The sequence below is a fragment of the Tetranychus urticae genome, chromosome 2 (assembly GCF_039701765.1).
Source record: "Tetranychus urticae isolate SD_2017Ah chromosome 2, NJAU_TeUrti_SD_1.0, whole genome shotgun sequence".
Taxonomy (NCBI): domain Eukaryota; kingdom Metazoa; phylum Arthropoda; class Arachnida; order Trombidiformes; family Tetranychidae; genus Tetranychus; species Tetranychus urticae.
The window spans coordinates 6,661,345-6,680,279 of record NC_142959.1 but is presented as its reverse complement, the minus strand read 5'-3'; the positions used below and the strand labels follow the sequence as shown (position 1 = coordinate 6,680,279).

At 30.4% G+C, this 18,935-nt stretch overlaps 2 protein-coding genes and 1 long non-coding RNA gene across 4 annotated transcripts in view; 2 read left to right on the top strand and 1 right to left on the bottom strand.

Moving 5' to 3' along the window:
• Positions 1–8,420, top strand: part of LOC107366082 (cell adhesion molecule Dscam1) — a 70,256-nt gene extending 61,836 nt beyond the window's left edge. The window contains exons 9-23 of one of the 2 annotated variants that reach the window (XM_015933656.3): positions 3,187–3,306; positions 3,997–4,179; positions 4,272–4,451; positions 4,520–4,636; positions 4,726–4,857; positions 4,931–5,104; positions 5,302–5,628; positions 5,721–5,822; positions 5,909–6,097; positions 6,186–6,485; positions 6,641–6,823; positions 6,901–7,130; positions 7,231–7,324; positions 7,400–7,543; positions 7,622–8,420. In XM_015933656.3, coding sequence (XP_015789142.2) covers positions 3,187–3,306; positions 3,997–4,179; positions 4,272–4,451; positions 4,520–4,636; positions 4,726–4,857; positions 4,931–5,104; positions 5,302–5,628; positions 5,721–5,822; positions 5,909–6,097; positions 6,186–6,485; positions 6,641–6,823; positions 6,901–7,130; positions 7,231–7,324; positions 7,400–7,543; positions 7,622–7,737 — 2,591 coding nt within the window. In that variant the 3' untranslated portion in view covers positions 7,738–8,420. The remainder of the gene's footprint in view (positions 1–3,186; positions 3,307–3,996; positions 4,180–4,271; positions 4,452–4,519; positions 4,637–4,725; positions 4,858–4,930; positions 5,105–5,301; positions 5,629–5,720; positions 5,823–5,908; positions 6,098–6,185; positions 6,486–6,640; positions 6,824–6,900; positions 7,131–7,230; positions 7,325–7,399; positions 7,544–7,621) is intronic. The other variant, XM_015933657.3, reaches the window with a different exon arrangement.
• On the bottom strand, positions 7,947–8,610 carry LOC149093765 (uncharacterized). The gene is made up of 2 exons (XR_016198659.1): positions 8,449–8,610; positions 7,947–8,228 (listed from the first exon to the last, which is right to left on the bottom strand). It is a non-coding gene; the product is annotated as an uncharacterized LOC149093765 (long non-coding RNA).
• A 213-nt stretch (positions 8,611–8,823) lies between these two features.
• The window catches only part of LOC107366084 (cell adhesion molecule Dscam1), a 66,221-nt gene continuing 56,109 nt past the window's right edge, over positions 8,824–18,935 (top strand). The window contains exon 1 of the mRNA XM_015933658.3: positions 8,824–9,262. Within this exon, the coding sequence (XP_015789144.1) occupies positions 9,043–9,262 (220 nt within the window). The 5' untranslated portion in view covers positions 8,824–9,042. The remainder of the gene's footprint in view (positions 9,263–18,935) is intronic.

Below are 18,935 nucleotides of genomic sequence, written 5' to 3'. Positions count from 1 at the left end.
CTCAAGTGAAGAAAAAAATTGCAAGGAAAAGTTATTTTCTTGTAACAGGAATGATTATGATGAGGTTGATGGTGATGGTGATGAATGAAAGTAAATATCTCAAAGAGAGAAGGAAAAAAATCAAAAGTAAAAGGTGAAAATGTTGGGACAAAATATGATTACAGATGAGAAAAGGTGAAAAGAGTGAAACTTGAATTACTTGTGCCTTATCATATTTAACCATCTAAACTGTGATGAATTTATAGATCAAACAAACGTTTCAATTTTCGACTTTTAATCATGACAATTGATCATAGACAGTTTAATGAAGAAACTGTTAACAGATTTGATTATCGAAGGTGAAATTGAATTGAAATTGTCAACAAGTAAATGTAATGAATCTAGCAAAAGAAACGTTCATTTTAAATGGAAAAAACTTGAGAGGAAAAAGATTTTCCTTCAATGTTAAAGTTCACTCTTGACTTTTGATCAAATATTGAAGCAAAAATTTAGATTTAATTGATAAAATTAATGAAATTATCAGTTAATTTCAAGTGTAATTTAGTTGATTGAAAAATAGTGAAACTCTGAAGGTAACAATGTTGATTGAAAAAGAGACTTGGATTCATTTCAACTTGCGCTCAACATTTTTGCCTACCAAATGAATAACTTATGCTTCTTGGATGATGAACATGATGAGAATTGCTTTTTTATTTATTGTTCATTTCCAATGTTTAAATGTATTATTCACATGAAGATGAGAATAGAAGAAAAAAGTTGATGTAATACTTTTTTTTTCATTAATATTATGTGTGTTGTTGAACAAAGTGAATTGTTGTTACGTTAGGATTTAATGTTACAAGTTAAAAGGAAAGAGAGGTTTCACATTGAAAAGATGAGCAAATTTAAAAGCCTGATGATCATCAATCTTAACCAATTTCAAGTAATTTCATTCATTAATCTTGAAATGATATTGATTTTGGTGTAATTCAGTAAATTGTTCAAAGTTAAACATGTAAAAAGCTGAAACCATTTTAACATCTTTTTCCTTCACTGACAAGTCTTTATAATTTTCACCACTTCCATTGATTTCCTTCAATTCAAAGTCAATCTTTAATTATTCATTTTTCCTCAAATAATTTCTATTCCATTCCAAGTGTTTCTTTTCATTCTAATCCATCTTTGACTATTTATTTCAATTTGATTGTTTACTAATCAATTTGATTAGTTAATCTTTTCAATGTTTGCGTTTTGCTTCTCGTTGATCCATTTTGATGCCATTTTTGGCTTTTGTTTTCAACTTGAGTTGCTCTTGAATGAAAATTTGAAATTAAGCTCACCAGATTAATCAAAGTTATACTATTGAATGATTGCTTGCAGTTAAATTAAATTAACACTTCTTTCACTGTGATTAGTTGGATGAAACTTGATTTGTCAAATGAAATGTGATTTAATGTGACAGTGGCAAGAATCAATTGTTTATGATTTACTTTCATTAAATCAAATTAACCAGCAATCTTGTTTGACTTTGAGAAGTAAAACCTCTTTTCTTTTACTTACATTAATAATTTGCTATCAAATTAATCACTAATTTTCTCGGTAATCATAATCATTATGAATTTACTTTGAGCATTTCAGTTATTTCAAGGGATTTTGGTATCAAGATGCTTCAATTGAATTAGATAATCTTGAAAAATTGTTTGCCTCAACAAAAAGCATTACATTACAATTCAATTAGACATTGTATTATTAAAAAATAAGTAAGAGAATGTTGCTATTTTTGTGTGTTTCTTTCCTCACATTATCATCATTACCATTGTATGTTACCAATTACTTTAACTTTAATTTCATTTCATTAACCAATTAGATAATTTTCCCTTTCATCTTGATTAATTATTATCATTGAACTATCATGTTTATCAACTTCATTAGTCTTAATTCAGGTTAATCTATTCAATAGTTTTTTTCCCTTCTCTCCAAGTTTTACTTGAAGAGGAGAAAAGCTTAATTAAATCATTTAAGATCAATGATAACAATGAAACTAAAGCAATGCAGGCCTATGAATAGCAACAAGAACAAAAGGCAAACCATTGAAACATTGATTATTCAAATCGGCAAATCATTGAAATCACTGAAAGATTTACAAATAACAGTCGAGTTAAAGATTTAACAATTGATCAGTTACAAAGATATTAGTAGAGACAATGGTTTCAATTTAAATTGAAATACAGTCAAATACAAATTCCTTGTAAGATACAATTCTTAATGTAATGGGTAAACCAACCTGATATCACGAATCTAAATCATTATTCCTCCGATTGAATGTTTTCCTTATAACTGGGGAAACTGTTTCAAATATAACTCAACTATAAATCAATTAAACTACAATTAAAAATTGAATGGATTAGTTAAGCTTGGAAAAAGTCCGTCAACAAACAATAACAAATTGCGGTAAGGCTTTACTTTTACGGACAAAGGCGTGAACACTAAAACATATGATTTTTTGGTTAGGTAAGTTAGATCAAGGGGCTGTTGGTTGGTCGGTCAGGTTAGGTTAGGTTCGGTTAGGTTAGGTTAGGTTAGGTTTGGTAAGGTTGGGGTGGGCTTAGGTCGGCCTGGGGCCTTAATTAGCTTCATTTAATTCAATTGTTCATAAAGAGCGCTTTTAAAAGACGTCTACCATTGGATGATTTTTAAAGTTCACGCCTTTGTCCGTAAAAGTAAAGCCTTACCCAAATTGCTTTAATAGCGTTAATTTACATAGTTGATTTGAAAAAACACAGATGGAGGCTGTGAAGGCTTTCAATCTGGAGTTTGATTTCAACGGTTTTTTCAATTTTCAAACATTTCGTTTCATTTGCTTAATTGATTATCGATTTGTTTATAAAATAATAATTGTTTTGGTAGAGAAATATTGATTGAAATTTTCGATTTTGTTTACATCAGAAACATCACTTGACCAGATTTTAGAGTGTTTTTTTGGTTAAGAAAGGCTGTTTGCAAAAGAAGCCCGAAAATATGAAGATTCACATTGAGAGTTACATTGAATGGTTTCCAAAAATTGCTTGGAATGGGATTTACTGTTTCTCATTTGTCTCTCATGTAATCATCATTATAATCATCATTTTCTTACTCTTTTTTCCTTCTTTCTTTCTCCTCCTTCTGTCCATTCCTTTTATTTATGGATCCATAATTATCAATCCTCAGTGCCTCCTCGTTGGATTATTGAACCAGTTGACAGTTCAGTTGTCCAAGGTCGAAGTATATCAATAGACTGTCAAGCTGAAGGATATCCAATTCCTCGAATTCGTTGGACTAAAGGAGAAGGTTTGTGCTTCTTTCATTTTCATCAACAGCCTCATCATCTTGTTCCCCTTTCTCTATCATCATCATCTTCTGTTTACCTTTCCCTTTATATTCACCTTTTTTGTTATATTCATACTCACGAAATGCTCATTAACATTCATTGAACTTTTCTTGTTCCTCACCTTTCCATTCCTTACAATTCACACATCATGTTATCTTTCTTACCTTGCTATTTTTCTTAGGTAACTGACAATTCATCTTGTTCATCTCTTTTTTTTATCATCTCTTTATTATCGCTTATTTACCTTTCAAATCGTCTCTATTTCACATCTTCATATTTTTTTTGATTCATCATTTGCAAAATTATCATTTTCTGCAATTCTTATAACCATTTGAATAATTTTCCATACCTTTAGTATTCTTTTTAAACTGATTCAATCGATAAAACAATAGCAATTTGTTTGTTCATCAACTTGTTCAACTATCATTTTACTTTCATCACAATATTCAAATAAATCAGAACTTTCATTTGCAGACTTCCAGTCAATTCAATTGACTCGATTCAAAGCTCCAGTCTCCCTCTATTGTTACATAATCAAGTTACTAACACTTTCTTAATTTATCCATTTTTAACCCTTCTTCCTCAGCATTTCATCTTTAATTGTTTTACCAGTCTCATTAATTTGCGTTTTTTATTTTGTCTGTCTACAGGCTATCAACAAGAGCCACCAACCAATTTTAAACCCATTAATTCGAGTCCACACCTGCTTGTATTTGAAAATGGTTCCCTTGCTATCCATAATGCTCAAAAATCAGACGCTGGTTACTATTTATGTCAAACTAATAACAATATTGGAGCCGGTTTGAGTAAAGTAATTAAATTAACAGTCAATGGTAAGTTGATCAGTGATATAATTAGCAAAATTGACTATTTAAGTTTAGATTTTAATGTTAACACTTGTGGGTTTAATCGTTTATTTTTATAGTCGCTGCTCATTTCGAGACAAAATTTAATGTAGTTACCGTTACTAAAGGCGAAGAGGCTCGTTTGCAGTGTAAATCAATTGGAGATAAACCAATAACCATAACTTGGTCCAAAGATAAAATAAATTTTACACCTAGAGATGATCCAAGATATGAACTTTTCGAAGAAGCTAATCCAGAAGGTGAGTTTCAAAATTCAAGATTCTCAAAATTGTAACAAATTCTAAAAATATCTTAATCTTTTATGAAGGTATGGTTTCTGAAATACTCATACGAGATGCTGATAGACGTGACTCAGCTCTGTTCACATGTAACACTTTCAACAGTTTTGGTAAAGATGAAACAAATATCCAATTGCTCCTTCAAGGTAAAAAAAATCCAATACTATTCGCATTTTGAACACAATTTCCGATTTAAATCTAATATTTCTGTTTACTACTCATTGTCCAATTTCAGAGCCTCCGGATCCGCCTCAAGATATAAAAATTGTTGATCATGATGGAAGATCAGCAACAGTCTCATGGTCACCACCTTATCCAGGAAACAGTCCAATCATTGATTACATTATTCAATATAAATTGGATAAAGGTATAGATTGATCAACACAGTGTAACAAAAGTAAGCACTCACTTTTCTCATTTCATTTCTTTGATTGAACCAGAAAAATGGACAGCAACTAAAGGCTCATGGAATGCTAGTGCATCAGGAGGAGTAACATCTTATCGGATTGAAGGTCTTCACCCATTAACTCATTATCAATTGCGAATGTATGCAACAAATGCAATTGGTCGAAGTGAACCAAGCTCAGTAATTCATTTTCGTACTGATGAAGAAGGTAAACTTTCTCTGATTCTTTTAACATCAATCTTAATCTTCATTCTGTATTTGCATTTATTAAGCTAACGATAAATTCAATGATAATCCATTCATTTGTTTTTATCATTTGCTTTTTTGTCTTTATTATAATATCAAAGTCTACCATTCTTGTAAATCTAACTTTGTCCTTATTTATCTTCTCATGAATTGTTATAGCTCCAGGAGGGCCTCCACTTCATATCAAGGCAATTCCCATGAGTTCATCGTCTGTTCGAGTCACATGGAAACCGCCTAAAAAAGAGTTGACTTTTGGTCCTATTATGGGCTATTATGTTGGCTATAAGATTAAAGAGACTAACCGGGAAGAAACTGGTGGATCATATACTTACAAAACTTTGGAAGCCAATGATCGCTCAGTAAACATGGAAGCTCAAATAACTGGATTAACTCGAGCAACAAAATACTCAATAACCGTCCAAGCTTTTAACTCGAAAGGTTCAGGTCCAGCATCTGAAAAGATTCTTGTCCAAACATTAGAAAGAGGTGAGTAAACATTAAATTACAGTTTTCTTTCCAATCCAATATATTCAATTGAACTGTTTATTAATCTCTCTCTTCACAATTTCATTTAACAGATCCACCTTCAACACCTAACTTAAAAGTGTCTTCAAAAACGTCCAATTCAATTACAATTACATGGTTACCCGAGTCTCAAAATCAACCTGACACGCCAACAGGTAAGAAACAACTAAATTGAAATGGATATAATTTTGGTGTAATAAAGCGAGATATTAAAACTTCAAATCATTTCTTCTTTAATTAGGTTATATTGTCTACACGAAACGTTCAAGTTCAGACAAGTGGGATTCATCTGAAATACCTGGAAGTCAAACTTCACATACAGTAGAAGGTCTGAGCTGTGGATCTTCCTACCAATTTTATATCGTTGCATTTGATGATATTGGTAAAAGTGATCCATCAAACATTATTTATGTCAAAACTGAAGGTCTTGGTAAGTCCACAGTTTTTAATTGTAAAGCTGGATTTTTTTCATTCTTACAATCAGAATTTAATTGATGCTTTCGTTTTCTTGTTTACAGCTCCAGTTGCGCCAGATAAACACTCCCTGTTAACAATAAATTCCTCTGCCGCCGTTGTTCATTCCGATTCATGGCATGATGGGGGATGTCCAATCGATAAAATGGAAATAATGTATAAAGAAGAGAAAAAGAAAGAATGGTTAACCTTACCTTTTGTGTTCCCTCCGTCCAAAGAAGATAAAGATATTATTATAAGTGATCTTCGACCTGCTACTTCATATGAGCTCAAAATAATTGCGACCAATGAAGCTGGCTCAACTACCGTTTCTCACACATTCAAAACAAACAGTTTAATAAGAGGTAATTTAATCATAAATTGAACCATAATACTTTAATTCTAATCGAAACATCCTTGTTTTTCTTTCTATACTTTTACTCCAATTATTCCAATCTTATTGATTGAAAATCTCCAACCATTAATTTTGATAATCTGTGTTTTGCATTGGAAAATTAAGCAGAAAAAGGGCCTTTCATGATTGGTAATGAAGCATCCAAATCAGCGGTTGATTCTAGTTCCTACTCTGAATTAAATTTAATCTTACCAACAATTATCTCCATTGGAGCTACTTTTATCGTTTTGAGTTTTCTTATTTGTATACTATTCTTGAAAAGACGTAATAATAACATGAGCTTTTATGGTACGTATCGTAATTTTTTGCGAATATTTGAAATCACGCAGATAAAACTGAACTAATTTATTCATTATTAATTACAGAAAACCAGGGTCTTTATGAACCAAGTAAACGTGAACCAGGTAGTGAATCACTTCGCTTAACGTCGCTGGATGGGACATTGAAAAAATCAACAAATGGTGCAGCTGCTAGTCTAGAATCAAGCAATTACCCATCTTCATATGGAATGACCAAGATTGAATCAGAAAAGGATTTATCTGATGGTCTTATTGAGACAGAAGTTAAACGAGCATGTCCTTCGCCCATTAAGCAGGTACAATTTTTAATCAAACTCAACTTTTACCACTTGAATCAATTATTATAATAACAAATGCATAATTTTGAACACTTTTATTTTTCTTTTTATTCTTTAGCACGTACAATTGAATCAAGCTGAACCATTATACGCAACTGTTAAACGCACTCCTCGTCAACCACGAACTGATGTACACGTCTACAATTATCCAAGTAAGCAAGTGTGCAAAGCTGTGATAATTGAATGCTAATAAATCTGTTCGTTTGGTTTATAATTTAATTGTACAGTTACACAAGCCACATCAGATTCTGGATGTGCCTCAGAAGCTTCATGGCAAAGTATGTCATTAGCCGGACAACCTAACCAAGGAACAATCAACACAAACACATTGTTACGATTCCATGAAGTAAATGATGAAAAAACTTTGACAGGTAACAATTTGTGAAGAAAAACGAGTTTTACATCAATAAAATTATCAAAATTAATTTCACATTTCCTTTTTTCCGCAGCAATACCAATTACTGCTGCTAGTTATGCGACTTATATTGAGCGTCAACCCATTCTGGTTTGTCAACAACAGCGCTACAATAATGGCAGCTACACACGAGGACCGATTCCCCAATAGTAAAAGTTAAAAGATGCTCTTGTCATTAAAAAGCTCAGAAAATAATTTAAATTGGAAATTCTGTTGTGCATTCCAAATATCACGATGGATCTCAGGAAATGACTTAATGTCAGTGATAATTTTATAACTTAAAGCAAAAGAGTAACCTTTTCCGGATGTCATTTTAATAATGATTATTCCACAATGTTGTTAGATTGCGTTCAATATAATTTTCACCATGTTTTACACAAGTGAAACTAACCAACGCTGAACACATTGAGATCAGCTATGCCATAATGGAGTCGACCGTGACTTCACTCTTCCCATTATTTATTAGTCAAACTTTTTATTAGTAGTTTTTATATTAATAATTGTAAATTTTTGCTCCTCAATTTTTCTGTCCTCCAACTTTGATTCATTAACATTAGACGATGCTTCATGTTTAACGCTTTTTTATAATGTAAAAGTATGTTCTCCATTTACTGAGTCTACTCTCAGTAGCCTTTATTAACCTGCAAAGAAACACACTTTCCTGTGAGAAATGCAAAAGTGTTTCAGGGTAAATGCAATAACAACCATTAATATCATGGTTGTGCAAAAAAATTACACAAAAGCTGATTAAATGGAAGTGAATCTATTTTTTTTGTATTTTACATTGTACTTATAAAACTTATACAATTAAATACCAAAATAGTCTTTTAAAACTGCGTTCAATTTAATCTTCAAACTCACCAATTTTAAAAAGCCAAAGAGTAAAAACACAATAACAAATGTCCAAAATTGAATCCAAAATAAACAGCAACAAGATGGTAAAAACAGACGAATTGGATGTTCGATATCAAATTACCAAAAAGAAGTATAAAACACTGAGAGAAGCTGAAATTAAATTATTATAAACGAAGTTAAAAATTACAAATAAATTGTTAAAATGGTTACAATAACGGTTGATTGACATCAATTGCTTTTATTACATTTGAAATGTTAAACTAACGGTTAAAAGTTAGGTATCTCCATCAAAAGATGGCAGTATTGAGCAAGACAAAATAGTCGAGACTAAAAAGATGAAAAAGGTTCCAAGATAAAGTGAATGTTGAGTTGTTTAGTTATGTTCAGTTTAACCGAGTAACTTCAACAAGAAACACCATTTATTACAATTAATTTTATTGCAATTCTTAATGAAATTGAATTAATAATTTGTGGCACAATCGGAGAAAATTGTTTAACTGTTGAAACCCGGATTTTGTTGTGACCAGTTTAGTTGTTTTGTGCTTTTTGTTTCACTTTAAACTGTTGGTTGACTTTTAACCAACAATCAGTGTAAATAAGATGAATCTATTAATTACAAGTTGGATACTTTTAATACCAAACTGTTATGCCAATCAAATAAACTATAATCACCAACAATTGGATAAGTTTACCAATGAAAGTGGACTAAAAGTTGACCAACAATCTCAACCGAATGGATTTAAAGTAGTCAACAAAAGATCCTATTCACTTTACGGATCAAACAATAAGCAAATCCAAGAGCGACTCAAATCTCCGTCAAGTAAGTCAATTTTTCTTTCCATTTAACCCAATCTTTAATTTATAATTAACCCAAAATCGACCAAAATCATTACCAACAATTGACAATCACATCACTAATCATTTTCAATCTAAATCATGACCAAATGTTTCTTCAACAGCCAAGGAAAGTTAAGGTTTACCAAGTCAACCTCAAGTTGAATCTCTTACCAGTTGGAATATAAATGTGGCAATAAAACCAAATGAGTTTACACTGGAAATATTGTAAAATATTAAGATTTTCATGATAAACTGTTGAAAATGTGACGATAAATTGATAATAAAGACACGAAAATGTCCAATTCTTAAAAAAAGTCTATTAAATGATGATCATATGTAAGCTTTAACCCTTTGGATAACCCAAGGGCAATCATTGGAGCAAATCTAGAAATTATTTTCATCAGTTTTTTCCTCTCATCCGAACCATATTATATTTGAAATGTGAATAATAAGAAATCTCAACTTTTATTCCTTAACCAGTGATCATTTAATTTAACCGTACATTTGACTTTGTAATCAGTTTAGTTTTAGGCTAAACATTTTTTCCCTTTTCTTCCTCCAACAACATAAATTATTTCAATGTGAAAATGTTAACTGTAAACATTGTCTCTTCACTATAAGTCAACATTACGCTTTAATGTTACTCGAGTTTCAAGTAAATTTGATAATCTCAAGTTTCCCATTGAAATGTGATCAACAACATTTGTCAACATTTTTCAACGTCTTTTGCTTGTTGATCAAAAATATTGATTGTTAAATTGGTTCGCCTCTTAAATTATTAACAAACAATGAAAGTCGTCAGTCAAGCTGAAATGATCACGCAATTGATATCATTACAGTTTAATCCATCAAACCTTGACTTTCAAGTTTGATAAATCAATTCAAGTTTCACCAAATTTAAACTCATCTGTTTCAATTGGAAAATGTTGAATCGATTCGCCAAATCAGTTGCATATTTATCTTGTTCATTTGCTAATGAAAATGAAACATGTTAACATGTCAAAGTTCAATAATTAACTTGACTGATAGTTGAATATGCATAATACTCATTTCATGTTCACTTGTAACACACTTTTACTCCAAGTCTAATTATAATCATGAAAATGATAATTCAAATGATTCATTGAGTGATCTTTTTTTACTCTTTCTTCTCTTTTCACATCAGCAAAACGATAAATCAAAAAACATGATCATATCATCAATATACACAGACAGAACCGGAAACATAATGAATAACATTATTCTTCAACATTTAGCTTAATGGTGTAACTCTGCATCAACTTTGCTTCAAACCATTTCCAGAGAGTTTCCAGTGAACTTCAGGGAACACAAGTCGAGTTGGAAACCAGAGCAAAATTGTACAATAATTTTCCATCGAATTTCAGATCAAACTCGAAAATTCTTCAATCGAAGAGTAAAAACCAAGAAAAAGCGATTTTTCTTATTCATAGCAATTCTAAGCTAACCTAAGCTGACCTAACCTAACTCATAAAAATTACAAACTAAATGCTGATCTTCGAGGTATGAGCTTCGAATTGATTCATCGCAGTTTTGGATGTTCAAGATCATTCGATGTTCAAGTTTCAGCACTTCTAACATGAGTTTGAAATTCGAACGAACCAAAATTTCGAAAAATTTCACGCTTCACTTTTGTAGATAACCTTTAGTATATTTTCCTGTAACAATCACGTTTCTCTGAATTAATTTTAAATTTCCAATCAGTTGTTAGACGATATCAGTAATAAAAGCCTTTTTCTAGGCAGTTTCATGAGAACTCATTGATTCTTAATAATTGCTCTTTCGATCCTGAATGAAAATAAAGGTTCTAGTGAATTAATTTGCAAAAAGTATTATTTTAAATAATTTTGCGTTCCTTCACTTTTGCTCATTAACCAGTCTTTATTAGCTTTCATTTTTTACTCTAATCTTGTTGTTGATTAAAGAGATAAAATTGAGGTGTTGACCAAAGTAAAATATAATATCAGGTAATTTTGGGTGTTTCCTGTGTTTTGTGGGCGTAAAATTGTACTAATTCTGTTGTGGTTTTGGATAACAAGCTTCCATTATTCCGCTTCCTTTATTTTTATGTATCGTATATTATTTCACTTTCGCCATTCATTTTTATCATCATAATCATCATCATCGTCAGTCATCATTTTATATCTTTTTTCACAAACTTTCTACCTTTTCTTCTTACTCTCATTTCAGCCCATTTCATGATCAACATTTGAAAATGCATTTCAACAATTCCATCAACATTAATATGATCATTATTAAACCTCAATTTTGCTATCATTATTGATGTTTAACAAACATTGAATTGATTAAAAGAGGCAAAATGTTGACTTTTACTGTTGAACTTTTCTTCAATTTTACATGAAAAACTACACAAGAAAATATGAAACCTTATCAGTTGGAATAGAGAAAAAATATTTTTTTCTCTTTTCATGATTGATATATAATATCTTGCAAAAGTTTCATCTAATGATCATTTGAATTCTGATTGCTATTGCTCATGAAAACAATTTAAATGTTTAACCAAGAAGAGTGAAACATGATGACATGAATCGAAAAAAGTAAAGGTAAAACCAAGATGAATAGTTTTCTCGAGTCAATACAAGTTGACATCTATTGTCACCCCTTTTCACTCCCAGTAAACTCCACACTATTGGAATCTTGTGTTATCATTTAACCATTGAAAGAAGCAGTAAAAGACAGAATAAGAAGAATGATTGAAACCTTTTCTTTAGTCGTTCTCTTCTCTCATCTATTCATTTCACTGCCAACATTTTGCCAGTTTTTCGTCCTTCGCTCATCTCTGGGACTTTCCCTTTTCGTTGGTCCTCTACAAGGCTCAAGGCAAAAGTGTAAACAAATTGATCCAAACTAATAACAACTGTGTACACTTTGTTGCCACTTTTTGTTTCCTACTTTTTTCAACCTTACATCGCCTCTAGCATTTCCTTCAACATCACAATGTTATAACTGTGCATTTGATTATGAACCAAGCCAGCTAACTATTTCTCTGATTGTTTGCTTAACAATTACAATAACTTCAATAGTCGATTGTTTTTCTTCCCAATCCGCTTCCAATGTCTTTCATAATTTATTAGCCTATTATTATTCAGACACAATCCAACAAAAGACATTTTCTGACATTCATTTCAGAAATGCATTTAACTTTGAATTAGAAGCTGAAACATCTGTATTCATTTACTTTTGTCAGAGCATAGCCAAGCCAAGCAAAGAGTTTTGCTCATGAAATTCATTTTCAAATTAACTCTTCGATCTCTTGTAAACAAGTTTTCTGACGAACGATGAGCTCAAACTTGTCATAGAATCTTGTCAGTGACGAAACTTGGATTTCCCAAATTGCGAGCTCATCAGAGTTCCTTTAACTTAACATTAGATTTTAAAACGAAATGAAAAACACAGATTTGCGAAATTCTGTTTGTGATTTCTGTGGAAACTCATTTTCTCGATGTTCATTTTTTGATCAGTAATTCACTTGCAATTGTTTCGTTCAGTTAAATGTTTAGAGTTAAAGTGAAATGCATTTATGAATGTTTCCAATGAAATAACAATTTAGCCAAACATAAGCAACTAAATAATTTATTGTAAATATTTTTTCATATCTTGTGTTGGTTACTAACCAAATTACCAAATCATTATTGAAGAAATAAATTAGACTCTCTTTTTTGATTGTAACCAGAAAAGCTGATTTGTTAAACTGGATAATGTTCACATTATATGCACCAGTTGTAATTGAATTTTTAAGATACCTTCTGGCAAGAAAAGATGTTATAAAATGAATAAAGTTGAAGCGCAAAAAAGACTCTGAATTTTGAACATTCTTCAACTGTTTATATACAATTAGAAATTTTGATTTCAATTTAAATTACCTTTTAGACATTGTGCTTTGTCTTGTGCTTATTACCTATTCCAGCTTATTGTAAACATTAACATCATTATCATAATAAATAATGATAATATTTTTGCTTTCATTTCTCATTTTTTCTTCTTCTCTCTCTTCATGCAAATTATCATTTCTGTAAATAATAACAGAAATATAACATTATCTAGTTCACATTTTGACATTTATCAACCTTCAACTGCACCAAACTACAGGGAAGAAAAATAGAGGTTAAAGTTTTACTTTTTGAATAATTTATTAATGTGTGTATTATATGAGCAGATGACTGGTAATAACTAAAGAGAGAGAGAGAGAGAGAGAAAAAAAATACAAAATATAATAAGTTCTAAATAGTTTGTAAATGGAAAACGTTATTGTTCATTCTTTATTTTAATTTCAAGATGAATTCATTTTTTCATCAGGTTTCAACCTTTTTGCCAAATCTATTGTTGCCTGTTGTCAGTAACATCTTGTTTGCATCAAGAAACATTTTAACCCTCAATGAGCTCATTCTTTTGCTAACCAAAATTATTAAACTTATTTGCAAAATGGTCGTCCCAATGAGCTCTTCCCTTGAAATTGTTACACAAAACTGAGAAAGTCAAATCTGAGTTTCAGAACATTTTCAAAAGAATCGCTAAATTGAGCTTTCTGATTGACCTAAAAGAGCATGATTTTTAGGTTTATATCTACCATTTTCTTTCATATTCAGAATAGAATTTTTTATCAGCTTGAAATTTTTCTCAAATTTTAACGGAAAGTCCAACATTTGTTGAGTCATGTTCAATTATTAGTTGCAAATGATGAATATTCAATATCGACATGAAAATACTTAAATTGTTTAAAGGTGTTAAGTTGTGACTAGTCTTGACAAGATCATGATTGATAATGGAATGAAATTGATAAAGTGATGAGATGAAGGAATAAAGTTGATCATTCTCTATTACATGATAATACAATGGAATGGGATAACAATTGTTATGATAATTGTCTATCTATTTGTTGCACATTTATCGAGACTTGATAGTTGCCAACTTGTTATCAGATGATTCAGATCAATAGGGAAAAGAAAAACCATAATCTGATTTTCTTCTTCTCTCTCATTGAACATGTTAAACTCATTCATGATTCCCATTATTTTAGCTTTTGTTTTTCCTCCTTTTCCCGATCATTGACTTTTCCCTGTCAAAAACGAACCTTCAACATCTTTCCAAGATTAACCTTTAAATGCTAAATAAACTGATAGCAATTATAAATTTCGTCTTCTCGTCGCTATTCAACAATCAAATTTGCATAAAATTAGCTAAACATTAAATTTTATTTTTTTTCTTTTCTCAACAAAATTCCAAAAAAAAGACAAAATAAGATTCATTTTAATCATCAAATTGACAACCTAATAATACTCTGGTTAATCCAGTTCACCAGCAAACTCAATCAGCAAACTTGATCATCCAAACATTTATCCATGGGATAAGGATTGAAAAGAAGTTGAACTTTTCCATTGTTATCATGAAATGTTCATCATTAATTCAAATCAACCGAGAATTGAGATGTTAATCAGAAGAAAAGAGTTAACACGAAATTAGCAAGTTTACCTTTTCGCCTGTTCAGTAAACGGTGAAGACAAAAGGTTAAAATTACGGATAAAATTAAACTTCTTAATTTAACACTTGAGTGAACGTTTCTTTTAAAATAAGTTAATCAACTCATTATTCAATAAACTTTTCAATCAACATCAAAGTTTATCAAGTAAAAAGCTTGTTCAACTTTGCTCAATTGAAGGAAACAATTCAAGTGTCAAATCTGTAATCAGAGAAGCTCAGCGAACCCAAATTTTTCGACTTTTCACAACTGCAAAATGGTTCGAGCACAAAATGGACAAAGTCGAATGTTGAGAAAAATTAAGATCTAATAAAGATGTTGTAATAAATTTCTTGTCTCTCGAGTTAATTAATTAACCCGCCATTAAAAAGCTGAATAATAAAACATGAAAATAGTGTTTGCCTGATATCATTAATTATCATCTTAAGATTGAGTGTAATCGTTAATGAAAAATCGCAAGAAACAAGATTGAGAAAAGTTTCATTCTCTCATCAATTCTATCAGATTTTTCATGTTGACAGTTTCATTATCAGATTCTTTATCGTCTTTAGCAACACCTTTGAGCAACAAAATCGCAAAAACCAATTTAAACACTTTTTCATCATTAATTTCAACAAGTAAAGATGAATCAGAGAATTGATTGCCACTGTTGAAATTAAATGTTTAATCATTTAACCTGATTATTCAGTTAAATGAAATTTTCTACTGAATTGTAATCATTATTGGAAAGTTGAAGAGTAAAATGAATAATTTGAAATTCATCAACAAGTCATCATGAATAATGTTTAAATACATTTGAGTGAACATAAATGAAGGGAAAAAGTTGAACGATAAAAGTTGACAAATTTTGAATATTTACATTCGATAACAATGTAAACAGGGAATGATAACAAAATAATAATTTAAATAAATAATCAAAAGGAAAATTTGAATAATGAAAAAAGTTCAACTTACATTGTCAACATTTACAATTGAATAACTTTATTGTTTAAACTAAATCTTTCCATTTCATCTTTAAAATCGTTGCTCATAATTATTCAAATTGTAAGGCAACACCAAAGCATTGACCAGTTTCGAGTTGGAATTGAGTTCTAAGAGTGAATCAGTAATTGCAAAGATTGACCTTTTTTCCTCTTCGACTTTTTTGTCAAAAGTGAATTTCGCTTTACTTTTGAAAGAGTAAAATGTTGTCAATTTGATAAATCCTTAGTTCTCAGTAAATGGCAAAATTGTTTCACTTTCCTTGATTCGAGGATTCATCGTTTTTCATCGGAAAAAAGTTCAACAATCAAATCTATTTTTCTGCCAAAGGTGACTTTGCTTTGCTCTTTAATAATTGACAATTTTAATCAGTGACAGGTTTAGATTTACCTGAATTCAATTGAAATAATATAATCGTTTTTCTCAAGCTTTTCCTTTGTTTTTTTCCTCATTTTGTGGTAACTTTTTTTGATGAAAGGAAAGGTTAACAAAAGTGTGAAAAAAACAAAATAAATGCTTTCGATTGTCTTTCAGTTTTCATCTTTGTCCACATGAAACTTTTATCGTATCAAAATTGATGACAATTTGTTTAAAACTTTTCCTTCGCCTTTGATTATTCTTCCATCAACTGTCAAAAGACATTTGTTTCAATCTTTACTTTTAACTTACCTGGGGACAAGACAAGAGAGTAAAAAAGGTGCAAGATTTGTGTCCAATTTTCTTGTCAAAATGTTGTGAACTCATCAAAATAGTTATTTTTATCTACTATTGGATCCACAATATTCAGTCTTTGAATTGCAAAAAATGGTGAAAATTTATGTTCTTTGATATTTATATTAAAATCTACAAATTCAAGATTGAAATTTCCTTTTGAGCCATTTCTATCTTTTAATCTGCTCATAACTTCAAATGAAACTAACAGAAAAGGTCTTCGTTTGACATATCGTATTTCATCACTTCGTTTCGAGGTCAGTGCCACTACTTTTTGAACACTAACAAAAGTTCTTTTCTGAAACTTAATCGTCTCAAATTTCGCATGCTTCAATATGCATGTTTTGGTACATTCTGTGGCGATTTAGTCTAGGCGACTTTCTCCTTGAGATCGATACGAATCGTCAAAAACGATAATCTGATCAATATTAATATTGATTCTGAGTACATTTCAATTCTGTGTAAAAGTCTAATGAAATACTTTAACAGCTTAAGTTTGATTGTTGAACCGATTCATTCATTAGTCTCTTCACTTGACTGACTTGCTTGAAAATCATTACTAAAAACGATTCGAGAAGCATTTCGATGCTGAAAAATGAAAACTTTGCATAAACTCACCTTATCAGACGAAAGAGAAAAGAAAACGAAGCAACAAACTTTTCGTTTCTTCATTTTCTTCAGCATTACCATTCCTCAATCCTTTGAATTGCAACTTAATTAAGCTGAAATTTCGTCAACACAATCTAATGTGTTTGCTCTAATGATTACCAATGTTGATAATTATGGCAATTTATTTAGTGAAGAAACAAGAGGACAAAAATTTGATCTCTTTTCACACCTTAATTTAATGACTATAATGCTTGAGCACTTAGCAATTATAGTGATCATCTTGAGTGGCAACCAGTAATTACAATTTCAGTGAACAAAATAACCATCAACATGGAATTAAACAGAAAAGAAAATTGCTAAAAAATTGAGATTCTCAATCAATGGATACATAATTTGAAATGCTATTTATAGCAGCGACAAACTGAATAATAAAAATTGATATCAAAAAATTTCAACAAATATCAAGGAAATTCAATTTACTCTAATAAATTTTGATATAAAATGAAAATAAACTTTTTGTCTCCAAATTAGAAACACATTTTTCCATTTTTCTCATGAAAATGGTTCAACTTTGTTTTCTCATAAGTGTTACAATAAACTTGAATAGCTTGATGAAATGATTATACGTTATTGGTATTAATGATTATTAGTGAGCTTTGATGGTTTCTCAATCATGAAATGGCTTTTATCATGTTAATAGGAATTTACTAATAGTTTCATCTTGAAGTGTAATAAATCAAAATTAAGATTCAATTTCATGTTGAAATTGGATCAGTTTAAGTTGCTTATTGATGCCATAAGTTTACACTTTATTAAAAGCACTTTTGCCACTCGTTGACTTGAAGTCATTTATAATAACAATAATGGTAAACATGATGATGAAGATAATAATGATAAAGTTCATCTTTTCCAGTTTCCATGAGAAAAGACAAAAAGAGTTAACGAGTTGATTGTGATATAATGAGATAAAGCTGTCGAGTTGAAATGAGCCATTGGAATGTTGAACAATTGTTGGTGCAAAAAGGGTTCAAATTTATGATCAATAAAAGTACCGTTTCATGGCCTGAAGAATGAAATTCCGATTTTCTCTCTTCACCAAAACTTGACTTTTATCGATTTAACCTGAAGCTTGCAAAGAAAAGGAAAGAAGCTCATCAGAGTTTTCAAGTTTCTCTTCCAAAGTGAGAGGTTAAAGTGCAAGATTAGTTTAGTCTTTAACAAGGATTACGTCTTATTACAGTTAATAGCATCATTATCAGCACCTTTCGAGTTTTGGTGGTAAAAGATGAGTTTCTGTAATTCGCTTTTCTTCGACAATAAATTTCTATTTCCAAGGATTGACCTTTTCTGGTTTCCCTAAAAATTGGTCAAACTTTTGTTTCAACTTTTTGTGAAAAGGTTTCATCTTTAGTTTGATCGTAATGAGAGCAATTTTGTCAATCATTTGTTTTCCAGTTGATCATTTAATTTGATTTTAATGAGAGTTCAAGTGTTGACATTGAAGCTTAAAAATTGATTTGTTACAATTTCACTCGACTAACTGATTAAATTTGTTGAAAAAGGTCAAAGAGAGCAAATCAATTATTATAAATAGCGCAACATTGAGAGTGAAAATATTTTTTCCAATAATGTTTACTCCAAAGTGTCTCTAGTTTTTTCAGTGTTTTTACCAATGATACTGATGACGAAGATGAAAGTGAAAAGTCAAATTGTGCTTCAAGATAAATGTTGAAATAATGTTTTGAGAAGAAGATGAAAAGAGAGGAAAAAAAAGTTTTGTCATCATTGATAATATAATTTACGAATCAATTTTGAGCTTGGAAAAGTTTTGCCTCTAATT